At 38.3% G+C, this 17,079-nt stretch overlaps 4 protein-coding genes across 4 annotated transcripts; all 4 read right to left on the reverse strand.

Moving 5' to 3' along the window:
* Positions 1–952: 952 nt before the first annotated feature.
* LOC145895323 (uncharacterized) lies at positions 953–2,239 on the reverse strand. The gene is made up of 3 exons (XM_082984115.1): positions 1,993–2,239; positions 1,665–1,809; positions 953–1,391 (listed from the first exon to the last, which is right to left on the reverse strand). Exons 1-3 carry the CDS (start codon positions 2,210–2,212, stop codon positions 1,181–1,183), a joined length of 576 nt encoding a protein of 191 aa, XP_082840241.1. The 5' UTR covers positions 2,213–2,239; the 3' UTR covers positions 953–1,180.
* A 533-nt stretch (positions 2,240–2,772) lies between these two features.
* On the reverse strand, positions 2,773–4,016 carry LOC145895235 (uncharacterized). The gene is made up of 3 exons (XM_082984006.1): positions 3,791–4,016; positions 3,581–3,719; positions 2,773–3,436 (listed from the first exon to the last, which is right to left on the reverse strand). The coding sequence occupies exons 1-3, from the start codon at positions 3,996–3,998 to the stop codon at positions 2,962–2,964; spliced, it is 822 nt and encodes a 273-aa protein (XP_082840132.1). The 5' UTR covers positions 3,999–4,016; the 3' UTR covers positions 2,773–2,961.
* Positions 4,017–5,047: 1,031 nt separating this feature from the next.
* LOC145895289 (uncharacterized) lies at positions 5,048–7,058 on the reverse strand. Its single transcript, XM_082984068.1, has 3 exons — positions 6,812–7,058; positions 6,356–6,500; positions 5,048–5,528 (listed from the first exon to the last, which is right to left on the reverse strand). Exons 1-3 carry the CDS (start codon positions 7,020–7,022, stop codon positions 5,288–5,290), a joined length of 597 nt encoding a protein of 198 aa, XP_082840194.1. The 5' UTR covers positions 7,023–7,058; the 3' UTR covers positions 5,048–5,287.
* Positions 7,059–9,561: 2,503 nt separating this feature from the next.
* LOC145894218 (uracil-DNA glycosylase-like) lies at positions 9,562–12,940 on the reverse strand. Its single transcript, XM_082982727.1, has 7 exons — positions 12,767–12,940; positions 12,416–12,468; positions 12,247–12,319; positions 11,828–11,998; positions 11,505–11,616; positions 11,137–11,315; positions 9,562–10,961 (listed from the first exon to the last, which is right to left on the reverse strand). Exons 1-7 carry the CDS (start codon positions 12,842–12,844, stop codon positions 10,818–10,820), a joined length of 810 nt encoding a protein of 269 aa, XP_082838853.1. The 5' UTR covers positions 12,845–12,940; the 3' UTR covers positions 9,562–10,817.
* Between the last annotated feature and the right edge of the window lie 4,139 nt (positions 12,941–17,079).

The raw sequence follows: 17,079 nt of genomic DNA on the forward strand, positions 1-17,079 counted from the left end.
AACAATTTCGAACACGTTCGACTTCCGCCCAAAAACGTGCTTCCGTTGTTGTTACTTCACCAACAAACTGCTTCTGCAGACGTCTATCTTGTCTGAAAATAGATTTTATCAATTCGATTCTCATTCTGTTGACACTTCCCCAGAAAGCGTGCTGTTGCCTTGGTGATAAGTGACGTCTAATTTGAAATAGTTATTTGACAAGTGTTCGACAATTTAGGGATAATTTGCACAAGACAAACTCTTAAGCGAAAGAAAAACGCCAGAACTAATATGCAATTCTGATCGGTATTAATAAAACACAGTAGTTGTTCAAAAAGTTTGCTCTTATCATAGATAACATATTAGTTCTGGTGTTTCTCTTCTGCGTAATTAACTCCAAGCTCCCTAAATGCAGCAATAGTATTTTGAGACAAACATTGGGTCAAGGGTTAATTAACAAAAATATTGGTAAAATAAAAAAAGATTTTAAATCGGTTTACAAATGATTTTGTAATTATTACATAACACCCCATCTGTGCAAGTTCCAATGCTTGGAACTTCCCAAATTCCCTTCAAAGCAACCGAATGTTTTCCATTTAGATAAACCAACTCTGAGTTGATAAATGTAACCAATCACCGAGAACTAAACAAAATTCGCTGTGTGGAAATGTGCAATCGATTAAATTACATATTCAATTAAAAACGGAACTCTTTAGGAGACAATGTAACAAAAGCGCAAAACTTCGTGCTTTAGAATCAGGATACAGTTGCGTGTTCGGTGTCTGTATTATGAGCCACTTCCGTTATAATAAACTTTATTGCACTTTAAACCTGTCCAAGGGGAGATTAACTTCATTTCCTTACATCCCCACGTGCAATGGATCACTATTACATAAACTAGCGATGCGTGAGCACAACACGTCACTTGGTAACACAACACACGTATACACCAATATCCTGAGTGTATTGCGGAAATAAGGTTTAAAAAATATACCAATTGGCACATCAAGAATGCTTTCAATGTACAACGCTATACATTTCATGCTGCGCGTACCATTTTTGTGGACCATTGGTTGTATAGTTATTCAGGTAAATCTTTGAAAGAAACTTGCTTGACAAGGCGTTGCTGATGGCATAGTTTGTAGTTGTACCGTAAAACCAATCACGCCGTGTTACAGTGTCAATTGTTTTTCACCAATTCCTAATTAGCGCATATAAGCATCCGAACCGTGATCGCAACGCCAGCAAACCACACCCACATTCCAGTCAAAGCGTGTTCTGGGGAATTTGATGTCGACTTAATGGTCATCGGAGTCACGTTTTCGATCGATTTCAGAAAATCTCCACTGCGGATGTCTTCAACTGTGTTGTTGTTACACCAGTTCCAATCGCAGCAAGTTGAAGTACAGTTTCTGCGAACGATAAGGAAAGTTTGAGGTATACAAACCATATAGTACAGAGCTTCAAACAGTGCACACTATTTGCAGCTTTAAAGAATATAGTCCAACTTGCAGCGGTCTTGTTTTGCACAATTCTCCCGAGGTTGCTAGGAAAGTGAATTGTACACGTAATGCAACATTTTCACCAAATGCTCCCACATTTTTTCAAGTTTACACAACTCAAAAAATGTTGTTAACGTTTCATAAAGTTTATTAAATCATGCTTAATGGAAAGGTTGCTTTTACGTGAGAAGGAATTCGTCGAAGATGCCGGCAGTGGCCCCCTGGAGTTTCGTGTTGAATGAGTTGAAGACTGCCTCGCAAGTACCCGAGCAAAGTTTGGACGAAATGCTGACGCACTGACCTAACACGGCTGTGCCATTATCTCGTTCTGTAACAGAAAACAAATTTTTTCAATGCATTCTCTGCAAAGCTTTTAGTGACACAAAACTAAGCTAAAAATCTTTTGAAAATCAAGACCTACACACCGTAGGTCTTTTAACACGTTCACTCGCATAAGGAATTACATAAGCCTACAACATCAAGCTTTGCGCATATACAACGCATTACTTACCCATAAAAAAATTGTAACTGACATTGACCTCAAGTCGAATGCATTGTTGCTCTGGTAAACAAGTCTGGTAGGTTGTATACCCAAAGCCAGACAGACTGACCATGTCCGTGCAATTCAAAGGCCGCGCAATCGCACTAGTATTTCCTTTTCCGAAAACACAGAGCAACAGAATAATCTCAACCAAGGTGCATAAACTCATGGTACTACCGTATCTATGCATTTGGAGTAAACAAAGGCCTAGCAAGACAATCACTCAAACTAAGGCTCTGCTGTCGTGATAAATGTAAGCGAGTTTGAGTAACTTCGGCGCGTGTAGGTTGAAAATTGACACATCATTGAGGATGTGGACGTAAACGTGCTTCCGGCGTTTTTCCTCAGATCCTGACAGGAATCTGTCTGCTGTTGCCAAACACGCTTCGTCAAGTGAAGCTTGCTAAGACAACGCACAGGTGGTTTTTCTAATAAACCGCAGCAATCGTTACACGACGAACACGTTATTTTTATTTCGGCGTATTTTTTCGGCAACCAAAAAAACGTGATCATCTATAGCTTAGCAGGGTTTTTTAAATCGTTTGAGTCCGTGGGTCAGTGTGGACCCAATTATCTTTGAATTGGTTTAATCTGGCACCCACGAGAGGGAGATGCAGACGGGTTGTTTCGAAGGGTCACTGTGGATCCCTAGAGTCCAACATGGACCCTCAGATGAGAAACCCTTCAGTCCACTACAAATATTTTGTTGTTTAAAGCCAAACATTTTATAGCACACTCGAAAACTCCCATAGACATTCTGTTTATTACATAAGCTGCATAAAAAAAGCAAAGTAACGTTCACAAGCGTTTTCCTCTGTGAATTGGAATTATTTTACACAATTCCAAATCAATCAACGGGAGAGCGGTTGCAGTGGGTATACTGTAAAATTATTTTTGCACATTTCGAAGTCAGTGAATTATTAACGCGGTACCATATGTTTATTGTTGGAAACAAACCAACGCTGCCAAAAGAAAACAAAGAAGAAATCTTGGGCATATCATGGTCGGGTCGGTTCCGCTTGTTGTCGGTATGCTGCCGAGGGTTGTCTTTACCAAAGGTACAGTAGTGCTATTGGTCCCATTGCCACCAACCGTTGCAGGCCTTATGGTAGTTCCCATGGAAACAACAGGAAGCGTGCTTGGAGATTGGGTGGTGACGCCGGATGGAGTCGACGAGCTAGTGGGGGAGTTGTTTAGTGTTGAAACGGTCGGGGTAGCTGTGGCGCCAGCCTGGGTAGACGTTGAACCTCCGGAAGTGCTGCTTGATGCGGAATTAGGCAGAGGAGTGATATCGCTGGTTGTGGATTGAACCCCGGTAGACAACGTTAGGTTTCTAATCTTCTTTTCCTCGATAATGAGCGAGATCGGGTTTAATCCGCAGTTATCCCACGAGCAACATGTAACCCGGCACGCTCTGCGACAAAGTATTGATAGACAGCTTAGAAGAGTGCTCGTGGTCAGTGGGGATTCCGAAAACAAATTATTTAGCAGCAGTATTACATTTGCAGCAAACGCTGTGGTTAGAAATAAACGTCGAGCTTTAAATAATAGAACTTACGTCATGTTCAACTGGGTAATTGGCAAGTTGTTCACGATTGCCATTTTCTGTTGCAAAAAATCGTTGTAGGTAGTCTCACACGGCTGGCTACACAGACTCTGGTTGGTGCAACTCCCAAAGTAAACATCCCCACGCTGAACTGAAAAAAGAAAAAAGCTTCCCGTTGTGGAAACGAAAATCTCTAACAATTTTCCATGTGATAAAACCCACCAACGCCTGTAAACTGAGGTACGTAGTTCACGTCTGCTTCGAGTCGAAAGCATTGCTCCATAGGTGCACATTTCTGTTCAACTCGTGATCCTGCAAAAGCAATGGAGTAGACATTCGAGCAGGTGAGTTCCGTGGTCCCTGCTTGGGTTACTTGGCACGACGCCACGTGCAACAGGAAAATAAAACAAAATCCAATCTTTACTTCCATTTTTACGTTATCTAGTAAATATCTATTATAATAATAATGTGAATTTTTATATTGAAAATATGGCTCGCTTGAAATATTTGTTTCATTGAATTATTAATGACGTCCAAACACAAATTAGACGATTTTTATTTTGCCTGATATGAACATGAAATTCCATTTTGCAAAAACCACAAGGGTTATCGAGTCATTCGTAATGTGCAGATAGGAAACAAAAAATATGCAAATCTTTCCAAACATCCACCAGAAAGTAAAAAAAAAATTTGTTACCAACGACAAAGATACTATGAGTGTTTACATCAATCGTGCGCGGGGTTAACAGACAAATACAGTTTTTTTCTTTCCGAGTTTCTTACTATAACCACCGTGTAAATTGTCTGACTGACACAACAACATATCTGTGAAACTAAGACAACCCACAAATCTTACTAATAAACACCAAGCTCAAAGCGTTTCCGATGAAAGCTAAAAAATCGTTAAAGTTTTTAATGTAGTACTAATATGGGGAGCATTCCAAAATACACAACTTTTTTTGTCATCGAACACATTTAAGTTACTATCTGAGTTAGCTCTCACATCACTGTCAAAATACAACGCTCTTGCTCACTTTGTATTGCAACTGGCAACTCCACCCCTTTTTTCGTCGGCTTGTTTAGACTAAAGTTTCAAGCTTTCCTATTTCATGAGTCCTTGGTTTCGCATCAACAGAAGCCGTCATTTTGCAAAACGTGCTTCCGTTATTGCGACTCCAGTCACTTAATCGTGATATTGGTGAACATAAAACGTGTTTGTTTTTTAAACAAACCCTTCTGTGAGAGGAAAGTGAAATAAGATTGGGAAATATTTGATATATTTGTATAGTTTTGCGCTTGTAATACTTTCACATGGGTTTTCCAACGTGACTCCCAATTTGTTTGTTTTGTTTAATATGTATTTGATAATTACCTTGCCATCCTGTCTTGTTATAATAACTTTAGTAATTTTCTTTGATTTTTTTGCACTGTATCTATGCTGTTATTCTGAACACACAGAGTAAAAAGCTTTTTCTGGTTGACGCAATTTAATATCGATGCGAAGCATTCAGTGCATACTGTGTTTATTTTTCACAAAGAACCTTCGAACACATTCTATTGAAAGTATTTTCTGTTTTAGATTGAGATAAAAGCTTGCAATGTGTCTATAGTGATGAATAAATGCATAAAAATAATTATAATCTATAGCTCGTTTTACATGCTGTCAGCAAGGAACAGAAGCAGTGTTTGCTGCTACGGTCTTTCTTGCGAAACCATAAATCATACTTGGAAACGGGTCAATGCGGCCATAAAAGCACCAAAAAGCAAACTTTGACTTGCGAGGGCACTCGCAGCAACTCCGCTAGTAGACGATATTCCAACCACAGTGGCATTTGCCTGATTCCGCGGCGTGCTGCTTTGGGGGCCAATCGTGGGGTTTCTAACCATCTTCTCCGCGTTAATGGAAGAGATCGGGTTACCATTGCAACGATTCCACTTGCAACACGTCGTCTTACATGATCTGAAATTGTAATATCATAAGTTGTTACATTTATTTCCCAGTCATTTGAAAGGTTTACTTGACTGTGTAGTCGTCATACGAGATTGTGTGGAATTGGGGCATGTTACTCGTTGATACACGATTTCCGGACAGGCATCAGACTTTGGGGTTTAGGTACGAATTGAACACTAATTCAAACTCTTTCAAATGTGGTTTACAGACTTGGCAGCCCAGGCATTGTGGCCTAGCTGGATCAGGCATTTTTTCCTGACAAGTCGGAGCGAGATTTGAAAAATCATGCTCCCGGTGAGGTTTGAACTCACGACCCTGAGCTAAATAGGCCAAACGCTCTACCAACTGAGCTATATATGGTTTCACGGGGTATATTATGGTGCACAAGCGAACAGCTTACCAAGCAACGTTCACATATACGTAGGGGATCTCTACCACCATAATCTTTCATGCAATGGTATGATTGGAAGGATCGCCACACTGCACAGGTCCTAGCTATCATAGCTGTGATCTCCAAGCAAAGACCTGCGCAGTGGGGCGATCCTGCCAATCATGCCATGGCATGAAATATTACTGCGTTTTCTTTGAAATGTGAATCGTAATTTCACTTTAATGAATTTGTGTTGATAGTAGCGTCAACCCGACAACCCCCTATGTAAATACAGCGTTTCTTTACTTCACAGCTTCTCTTAACCACTAAATCCGCAATTGCGTTACAACATGATTGGGCCCAAAATATAGCACTGGATCAAAAAGTTGAAATGACGTAAGCATCACCGACAACGGATTATATGGGGGGCCCTTTATTTATGACAAAATAGAACATCTTTACTTACGTCATGCTCACGTTCGAGAATGGTGAATTGGCTAAAAGATCGATGTTCTGTTGCAAAAGGTCATGGAAGTCATTGTTGCACAGGCGATTGCATTGAGTCTCGTTGGCGCATTGTGTGAAGACAACTGACCCGTTGTTGGTTTGAACTGAGATGGCAAAACCACAATGAGTTGCGAAATCAAAATCGGTAAATTTCTGTCTTTATTTCAATCAAAAGTCACAGCAAAAAAAAACAACCACAATTCTGTAACATTTAAGCACTCCGAACCCACATGGGCTTGGGTTCCTAATGGAAATACTATTTCGCTTAAAAGTTACAAAGAACTTTAATAATCCGCCCCTCCCCAACTATACTCATTTGGGCTCTGGTGCACGGTATATAGGCTACCGGTTGCCTCTCGTTTGTTCTGTCCCTTCCTACAGACACCATATATTACATTACCTGTGTTTCACTTACCGATAGTAGTACCAAAAAATGCCACAAAGTTAACATCAGCTTCGAAGCGATAACACTGCTGCTGTGGTGCACATTTTTCTTCACCAAGTTTTCCTGATGCAATAACTTCGACGATTTTGAAACAAGTAAGACCTGTGGATTCTGTTGTGTTCACTTGGCTCAACGCCGTATGAAGTAAGAGAACAAGGCAGAAAAGAACTCGAATGTTCATTTCAGATTTAAGTATTGATTAAAAAAGTTGCAAAGATATTCTAAGAATAAATGGACAAACATTTTGTACTCGAAGGATAAGATTATTAGGACTGGGGGTAAACAGAGGTAAGATGGCCCCTTGATACATTCTGTTGATTTAATAAATAATTAGCGCCACTTTAAATGTGAAACTTCGCCATGTTGTTTACGTTGTTTCACACCTAACCTCACAAAAAACATTCGTTTTCGCTGATTGTAAGCGACAATATGTTTACGGACTGAAAATCAACAACAGAAAATAGTAGTGATGTAGTTTAGTGAAAACCAATTTTGCAAATTATTGAACGTAAACAAAGTCCTTGTCCTCAATCTAATTGGCGTTTTGATTCTAAATGTGCAGTAAAAATAATAAAATAACGTTTTTTTTACTTTAGGGGGTCCATCCTACCCAAGTCTACGTACTTAAAATTCCTTTTTTCAAACATCTAATTAATTTTATTACTATTACGATCAATAATTTTAAGCCTGTTTTCAATATTGCTTGAAAGAGCCAAAGACAATAAACCTGCCAGTTACTTGCTGCCTGGTGAGAAATAAAAAACTTACATCCATCGCACCGCAATTTGGTTACATACATTTTCTCTCTGTTGCTGCAGTCTGTACGATCAAAAAAAGGCTCAGGCCGACTTGTTTTTAAGGAAAGGGCGACTAATTAATCAAATTAAGCTTGGCATGTTTTGGCGCTCGACCGTACAGTGACGCAATGGCGGATGTTGATTCACATCACAAAATCGTGGTGTTGTAAGTCTTGGCAACAATAATTCGCTAAAAGTTGGAAAAACTTTAAACAGGCGTAACTTCGTCGCTTTTCTTCATGAGTTGATATTGTCATCAATCGCAGTTGTAATGTACGTGCTCCCTACACCCATTATTTAATTAGATATATGTATATTTCTACCATACCTTGAGAAGCTTTTCGTGAAAATATTACCTGCCTTAATCAAAGAAGGTTCTATGTGCCAGCAGGAGTTGGATGACCCGAATGTTAGTTTTTGTACAAGGTTTTCGTGTAAGATTACTACAAAACCATCCAGTAATTTCACGCCAATCTTTTTTTCTAGTTACTGATATTCTTTAGTTTAAGAAAACCACACAAAAAAAATTGCAAATGCAAGCGTCTTCGATTTATTCACAATGCTGAAAAGAATTGAACACAAATGTGGGAGCAAGAAATTGCAATAATGAATTGATAAAATAATGAAAAAAATTTACATGTACTGAGTATGGCAGCATTTCTTAATGGTTTTTCTGAAATAAAACATTCTTTGCAACAAACTAACGTCGCTAAACATGAGGGAAAAATCACGCTTGGCTGAACAGCCTTGAAGCTGAATCCACAAGTTGTCGGAATGACAGCCAAGGTGATATTGCCAAGCGCGGTGGTGGCATTGAAACTGAACATTACTGATCTATTGCAACCGTATATGGACACAACATGAAATAAGGAACATAACTGACGGTTTAATATATCTTTAGTTCAAACAAAATAGCCAACACAATGGTTGAGAACCTTACGCTAAAGACGTTTCGATTGTTTTCTACAATCATTTTTAGCGTAAAATGAAGGCGAACTGGTAAAATGGTACGAAGTTGCGATAAGTAAAAAAGGCGGGGAGTTGAAAAAGCGCAATTGTTAAGATTAGAAGCCGAACAGAGTTGCCTGTGGTAGTGATAAAAACAAAGGGTAAAAAACAAATTAAATGCACTGTGCACGATAAAAAATTAGAAATATTATAAAAAAAGCGGCGAACAAGGGATGTTTACATGTTAAAAAGTCGCAATTGCACAGAGAATTCGTTGCAGTGCCTTAATGCAAACAACCACTAATTAAAAACCACATAACGTAAACTTACCCAAAAAACTGTAACAAGTAAACATCAGCTTCCAGGCGAAAGCATTGCTGAGATGGGGCAAAAAGTTCTTCCGACACATACTTCCTGATGTTATGATATTAACGATATTCACGCAAGTGAGTTCTGTGGACTCGGTTAGTGTGGCGAAGCTCGGTCGTGGGTGCAACAGGAAAACAAAACAGAATCCAGCAACTATTGACATTTTTACGAACCTGAACAATTTTAAAATATTGTGGGGTCATGTGACAATATTGGTGTTCCTATGGCAGAAAATTTGATCCTCATAAAATCACATTGGGAAACAGAGAAATCCTTTTGTCAGCCATGAAAAAACGTGTTACGTACTCACAATTTCTTTTTCTGTCTAGGTGTTACATTAGCTTGTGGAAATTTAAGTGACGTCATACAGCTGTGGTTGGCCTCAACAACAATCATGGCCAGTGGTCTGATGTACTGCTTGGCTGCTTAAAGGTTTTCAGATAAAAGTGTTATCGTGCAAGTGGCATTCTGATGGTTCGCGCGAATCATTTCTTAGAATTTGCGAATCGGTTGTCAAACATAGGAACCCAGAAAACCTTTTAAAAGTTTTTGAATGCCACCATCTGTGTAGTCTACCGTTGGGGTTTTGGGCAACCAAACAAAATATCTCTTTCCCCTTTTATTGAAACGAAACGAGGCAGTGAACGAAAATCAAAACAACGAACTTTGAACGAATATGAAGGAAAAATGAACACAGTCCGGGGCAATTCCACATTCTTGGTGCAATTCTGAAAGTTTTGTTCGACAGACTGTTATGATTGTAGGGCGAAAGGGCGTTGCGACTTGAAAACGAAACAACATTTATACAAGGAAATAAAGGAATGGTGCTTTAGATAACATAATTTGCTTATTAGGTGATGGTAGTAAAGTCAAGTTTCTACCCAGAAATAAAAAACGCACTGTTTCTATGCTTTCATTAAAACCGAAGTGGTAGAAGTGTCTAAATTAATTAAGTAGGTTAACAATTATTTTTGTCAATAGTTCCAATAAATTAACTGGAGGGTCAGCATTAAAACCAGGCAGAAGACTGAATATCAAAATAAAAAAGCTATGTACAGTATGTATATACAAAGTAATGTGTAGCAGCACATGTAAAACTATCATATTGGCAGTGAAGGTCGACTACCAGGCAGGTGAACAGAAACAGCAAATCCAAGAAGCAAAACTATTTACAACATATTTACAAATTGTCCCACACTTTACAACAACACTCTAACCAAAATAATACACATGCAAAATATTTATAAAACCTCCCTTTGAAATACTACGTGTGTGGTGTTTTCAATACTACTACAGTATTGCCAAAAAAAACTATTTTGAAATTGAATCATGAGCATTGCAGACAAACTAAAAAAAGTATTGTTGGTGTTGGAACAAACCTAGTATACAGACATTATATTACACAGAAAAAAAAAGCGTATATACAAGCTGAGATGAATAGTTTAGCATTTCTCATGGGCACTTACAATTGGCCAAAAAGCTACTTTAGAAAAGGGAAATTGAATCATGAGCATTGCAGACAAACTAAAAAAAGTATTGTTGGTGTTGGAACAAACCTAGTATACAGACATTATATTACACAGAAAAAAAAAGCGTATATACAAGCTGAGATGAATAGTTTAGCATTTCTCATGGGCACTTACAATTGGCCAAAAAGCTACTTTAGAAAAGGCAGATTGATAGCAGCCATTAGAGCAATTACCAATAATATGTACAACGTGCATGGTTTTTGAAGATGTTTTTTGCCTCACACAAAACCTAAAATGAACATATTTACAAAGTTTATGTACATATCTACACAGAACAGGAATGATTGAATGATATGGCTCATAGTTCTTTTTCAGCAGCACAATTACTTTCAACTACTCCAGTGCACCCCAGTCTATTGGCTTACGGCCATTTTTTTTCAGGTATTCGTTGGCTTTCGAAAAGTGTTTGCATCCAAAGAATCCACGATATGCAGATAATGGGGATGGATGCACGGACTTCAACACAAGATGAGATTTCTATGGCAGTAAAAAAAGTGTTATGAATTAATGCTGTGGTATGTGTTCAGTTTGCACCAATTGTTTTCCATCACCCCCAATAATGGATTTACTGTGTTTATAACAATTGACATAACGTTAAATCTATGATAAAGAACAATTCGGAGACTTAAAAAACATCCATATTATTGCTTACAGGATTTATTTTTGATCCCTTTTTCTGTGCATAAGAACCCCAGAGCATGAAAACAATTCCAGAACAGTTCTCGTTCAAATATGTTATGACCGCATCTGTGAACTTTTCCCATCCTTTGTCCTTGTGTGAATTTGCGTTTGACGCTTGCACAGTCAGCACTGCATTGAGCAACAGGACTCCTGGAACAAATACATGTTTAATTCCTTGTGTGCCTCTCTATTCTTTCATGAACTTTGATAAAACCAATAAGAATTGCTTTATTTGCTACCATAAGGCTCACTGCCAACCTGCATTACAATTATTCAGTTGCCAGCCTTTGCTAATTAGATTCATGCAAATGAAATTTAAAAAAAAGCTGATATAAATACCCTGTTTTGCCCAACCAGTAAGGTCTCCATGGGATGGTTTTGTAAAGTCCTTTACATCATTTTGAAGTTCCTTAAATATGTTGACCAGACTAGGAGGGGGTTGAACACCTTTCTGAAACATTTCAATTAGAAACTAAATAACTCTCTTCCACCGCATTGGAAATTTTTAATGTACATGAACATTATTTTGCCACTGTTGTGCAATTGGCAAACAATTTTCCTATAATTCCTACATAAAGTTTTACACGAATTACCGATAAAATTGTGACTCTTATTATTCCAATGAGGTGAATCCAAAGAACTTTTTTACCAACCACGCTTACCTGAACACTGAAGCAAAGACCATGAGCTTGCTTTGGGCCATGATATGGGTCCTGGCCCAGGATGACAACTTTCACATCTTTTATTGAACAATTTTGCGTCCATGAAAACACCTGGGAGTCTGGGGGATAGATGGTGTGAGTCTTTCGCTCTTTTTCAACAAACGCTTGCACCTTTACCAAAAATGTTTTAATAAATAGACTTTAAGACGGTTATTTCGCTTTGCATTGAATCCCAATTGGACAAAAATATTTTGCACAGAGAATATTAACGTTGCAAAATTTTACCAATAACCTGCTAATGCATTACCATACGAAAAATGTTTTGATCAACCACAAAATCAGCAATTGGCAAAAAAATCATTAATGCAACATTCCAATCTTGCATTCCTTGAGCATGGAAGCAAACCTAAGCTCAATACCTGCAAGAAATAAGGTTTTTGAAATTCTTGTCTCAGCGCCTGCCTCCACGATGAGCCGATTAGTTTGTCCATTCTAAATTGGAAAGTCATTGATTAAAAAAATATATGCTATAGCCTACAATAACATAGGCTAGGGCTAGGCTATATAGGCTACACTTTCTAGACTCACTTGCTTTTATAATCTGAATTCGGGTGTTTTGCTGGGGGTGCATCTGCTTGTAACTACAATACATAAGAGTTAGTAAAAGAGCCATAACTGTGGTAACATCAGGACATTTTTCCAATCTAGTGCACACCGTCATATTCCCAGATTGGAAAGTTTGTTTTTTGCGCGGAGGATTTCGTTACGGCGATCGTTAATTGCGCGGACGATCACAACGTTTTTTCGTATGTTGATGCATTAGCTCATTGATATCACGCGGATTATCGGTAAATTTTCGCAAAAGTGCGCGCGCGCACGACATTTTTTCCAATCTGGTCATATTATAAGTCACACATCACAGCACAAACACTATCATACCTCAGTTAGAGCTGTTCGCTTTAGTTGATCTTTTTCTTTTCTTTTAAAAAAGGACGATATTTTTTTTTGTTTTTCCATGTTTCTTGAGCAAAATTTTTACATTACTTTACATTGCTTTTTTTTCGATTTGTTTTGCCTACGACTTGGGAATCAGGATCTCTGTCTTCCATTGCCACTTGTTATGGACAGATGAGCGGAAAATTACGTTCCGTTGGTAAGTTCGCTGGATAAATTTGTCGTATGCGTCGTGTATATACAATCAATGAAGGAACATTCTCACGAAGGTTGTTGGGTTTTAATTGGAACATATGTGATTATTTTGTCATGCAAAAATTCAAATTAAAAATACTTGTAAATTATCCATTTTTATTGGATGATCGAAACGATTCAACACGAAAATACCATGCTGTGCAACTGGCGCGAAAGTGGTGAAAACTTTTGGAAAATGTAAAAAAGTCAAAAATGTCAACATTCAAACGTTTTCATACAAGGAATATTTTTGTGTCTTTCAATGAAGGCAAGTTGTTTCGACTGCTGCCCCTCTGTATGTGACGTGTGGTAAAACATTGTTTTTTTGCAAGCCGTTTGATTGCACGAATGCCCCTGTTTACACTGGATAAAAGTAAAGACCTAGCACGGAATTCGACTTGTCATAATTCGAAACATTTTAATATTTTGTTCAAACTTGGTCTTTTCTACTCTTTTAAATTTACATCCTTTCTGACGCCTTCGCTATATGTTATCTCGGTTGCGTTACATCTTTCAACTTGCGCTACTTCTTCTTAGTCTCCTTTGTCGCGTAATCGCAGCAATTATCTCTTTGTTTCTGCCTCAATTTTGATATCTCCCTACATATTTGCGACTCTTTTCACAAATAAAGACCACCACCCCCCTTTTCCAAATTTTTTGTCTGTGTCAATAGCTAAATAAACGCCACTGTAATTTTTTTTGTCAAAATCACCGTGAAAACCTGAAACTTTCTATAGCGTTGACCTAAAAACCACATTCAAAATCTCGGATTAATTTTTGTCATTTTCCCTGACCTATCTTCCCAGCTAACACACAACGTAGTTTCGACATTCACAACGTCGCAGCAAGGTCGTAAACACGTGTCACACTTAGATTTTATCAAAGTAAATGTTGCAAAACAGTTTTCAAGTTAACGTTGGAAAGCAACGTTTTGAAAAACTTTATTTCTACGTTGTGGATGCGTAAATTATAACGCAATGGCAACTTTGCCACGGAACGTTGGTAAATACCATTTTTTGACCAAAAAATTACGTAACAAATAACGTAATTCAAACGTTGTCTGTGTACGTTGGAAAAAAACCTATATGTCACTGCTTTACAACGTTGCAAGTGACGTAAACAAAACGTTGCCATTGTACGTTAGGAAAATACCTATATGACACTGCTTTACAACGTTGCAAGTGACCTAAACAAAACGTTGCCAGTGTACGTTAGGAAAATACCTATATGACACTGCTTTACAACGTTGCTAGTGACGTAAACAAAACGTTGCCATTGTACGTTAGGAAAATACCTATATGACACTGCTTTACAACGTTGCAAGTGACGTACACAAAACGTTGCCATTGTACGTTAGGAAAATACCTATATGAAACTGCTTTACAACGTTGCAAGTGACGTAAACAAAACGTTGTCTGTGTACGTTGGAAAAAAACCTATATGACACTGCTTTACAACGTTGCAAGTGACGTAAACAAAACGTTGCCAGTGTACGTTAGGAAAATACCTATATGACACTGCTTTACAACGTTGCAAGTGACGTAAACAAAACGTTGTCTGTGTACGTTAGGAAAATACCTATATGAAACTGCTTTACAACGTTGCAAGTGACGTAAACAAAACGTTGTTTGTGTACGTTAGGAAAATACCTATATGAAACTGCTTTACAACGTTGCAAGTGACGTAAACAAAACGTTGCCATTGTACGTTAGGAAAATACCTATATGAAACTGCTTTACAACGTTGCAAGTGACGTAAACAAAACGTTGCCATTGTACGTTAGGAAAATACCTATATGAAACTGCTTTACAACGTTGCAAGTGACGTAAACAAAACGTTGTTTGTGTACGTTAGGAAAATACCTATATGAAACTGCTTTACAACGTTGCAAGTGACGTAAACAAAACGTTGCCAGTGTACGTTAGGAAAATACCTATATGACACTGCTTTACAACGTTGCAAGTGACGTAAACAAAACGTTGTCTGTGTACGTTAGGAAAATACCTATATGAAACTGCTTTACAACGTTGCAAGTGACGTAAACAAAACGTTGTTTGTGTACGTTAGGAAAATACCTATATGAAACTGCTTTACAACGTTGCAAGTGACGTAAACAAAACGTTGCCATTGTACGTTAGGAAAATACCTATATGAAACTGCTTTACAACGTTGCAAGTGACGTAAACAAAACGTTGTCATTGTACGTTAGGAAAATACCTATATGACACTGCTTTACAACGTTGCAAGTGACGTAAACAAAACGTTGCCATTGTACGTTAGGAAAATACCTATATGACACTGCTTTACAACGTTGCAAGTGACGTAAACAAAACGTTGTCTGTGTACGTTGGAAAAAAACCTATATGACACTGCTTTACAACGTTGCAAGTGACGTAAACAAAACGTTGCCATTGTACGTTAGGAAAATACCTATATGACACTGCTTTACAACGTTGCAAGTGACGTAAACAAAACGTTGCCATTGTACGTTAGGAAAATACCTATATGACACTGCTTTACAACGTTGCTAGTGACCTAAACAAAACGTTGCCAGTGTACGTTAGGAAAATACCTATATGACACTGCTTTACAACGTTGCAAGTGACCTAAACAAAACGTTGCCAGTGTACGTTAGGAAAATACCTATATGACACTGCTTTACAACGTTGCAAGTGACCTAAACAAAACGTTGCCAGTGTACGTTAGGAAAATACCTACATGACACTGCTTTACAACGTTGCAAGTGACGTAAACAAAACGTTGCCATTGTACGTTAGGAAAATACCTATATGAAACAGAAGTATGTCGGTATTTTTCTTATTGTTTCTCACAATGTATTGAAATTTTGCACACATAAACTACATGACATATCGAAACGGCTTGTCGCATTAAGTTTTTATTAAATGTTGCCCAATTTTCGCTAGAATAGTTTGCGCGCTAACGCCATTTCACGGCCGCCGTACGGTCGTGCCTCTGTAGTTTGTGATGATGCGCGTCGGTATTTTTCTTATTGTTTCTCACAATGTAATGAAATTCTGCACACATAAACTACATGACATATCGAAACGGCTTGTCGCATTAAGTTTTTATTGAATGTTGCCCAATTTTCGCTAGAATAGTTTGCGCGCTAACGCCATTTCACGACCGTCGCACGGTCGTGCCTCTGCAATTTGTGATGATGCACGTCGGTATTTTTCTTAGTGTTTCCCACAATGTGATGAAATTTTGCAAACATAAACTACATGACATATCGAAACGGCTTGTCGCATTAAGTTTTTATTGAATGTTGCCCAATTTTCGCTAGAATATTTTGCGCGCTAACGCCATTTCACGACCGCCGCACGGTCGTGCCTCTGTAGTTTGTGATGATGCGCGTCGGTATTTTTCTTATTGTTTCTCACAATGTAATGAAATTTTGCACACATAAACTACATGACATATCGAAACGGCTTGTCGCATTAAGTTTTAATTGAATGTTGCCCAATTTTCGCTAGAATAGTTTGCGCGCTAACGCCATTTCACGACCGCCGCACGGTCGTGCCTCTGCAATTTGTGATGATGCACGTCGGTATTTTTCTTAGTGTTTCCCACAATGTGATGAAATTTTGCAAACATAAACTACATGACATATCGAAACGGCTTGTCGCATTAAGTTTTTATTGAATGTTGCCCAATTTTCGCTAGAATAGTTTGCGCGCTAACGCCATTTCACGGCCGCCGTACGGTCGTGCCTCTGTAGTTTGTGATGATGCGCGTCGGTATTTTTCTTATTGTTTCTCACAATGTAATGAAACTTTGCACACATAAACTACATGACATATCGAAACGGCTTGTCGCATTAAGTTTTTATTGAATGTTGCCCAATTTTCGCTAGAATATTTTGCGCGCTAACGCCATTTCACGACCGCCGCACGGTCGTGCCTCTGTAGTTTGTGATGATGCGCGTCGGTATTTTTCTTATTATTTCTCACAATGTAATGAAATTTTGCACACATAAACTACTTGACATATCGAAACGGCTTGTCGCATTAAGTTTTTATTGAATGTTGCCCAATTTTCGCTAG

This window comes from Ascidia mentula, chromosome 3, assembly GCF_947561715.1.
Source record: "Ascidia mentula chromosome 3, kaAscMent1.1, whole genome shotgun sequence".
NCBI lineage: Eukaryota > Metazoa > Chordata > Ascidiacea > Phlebobranchia > Ascidiidae > Ascidia > Ascidia mentula.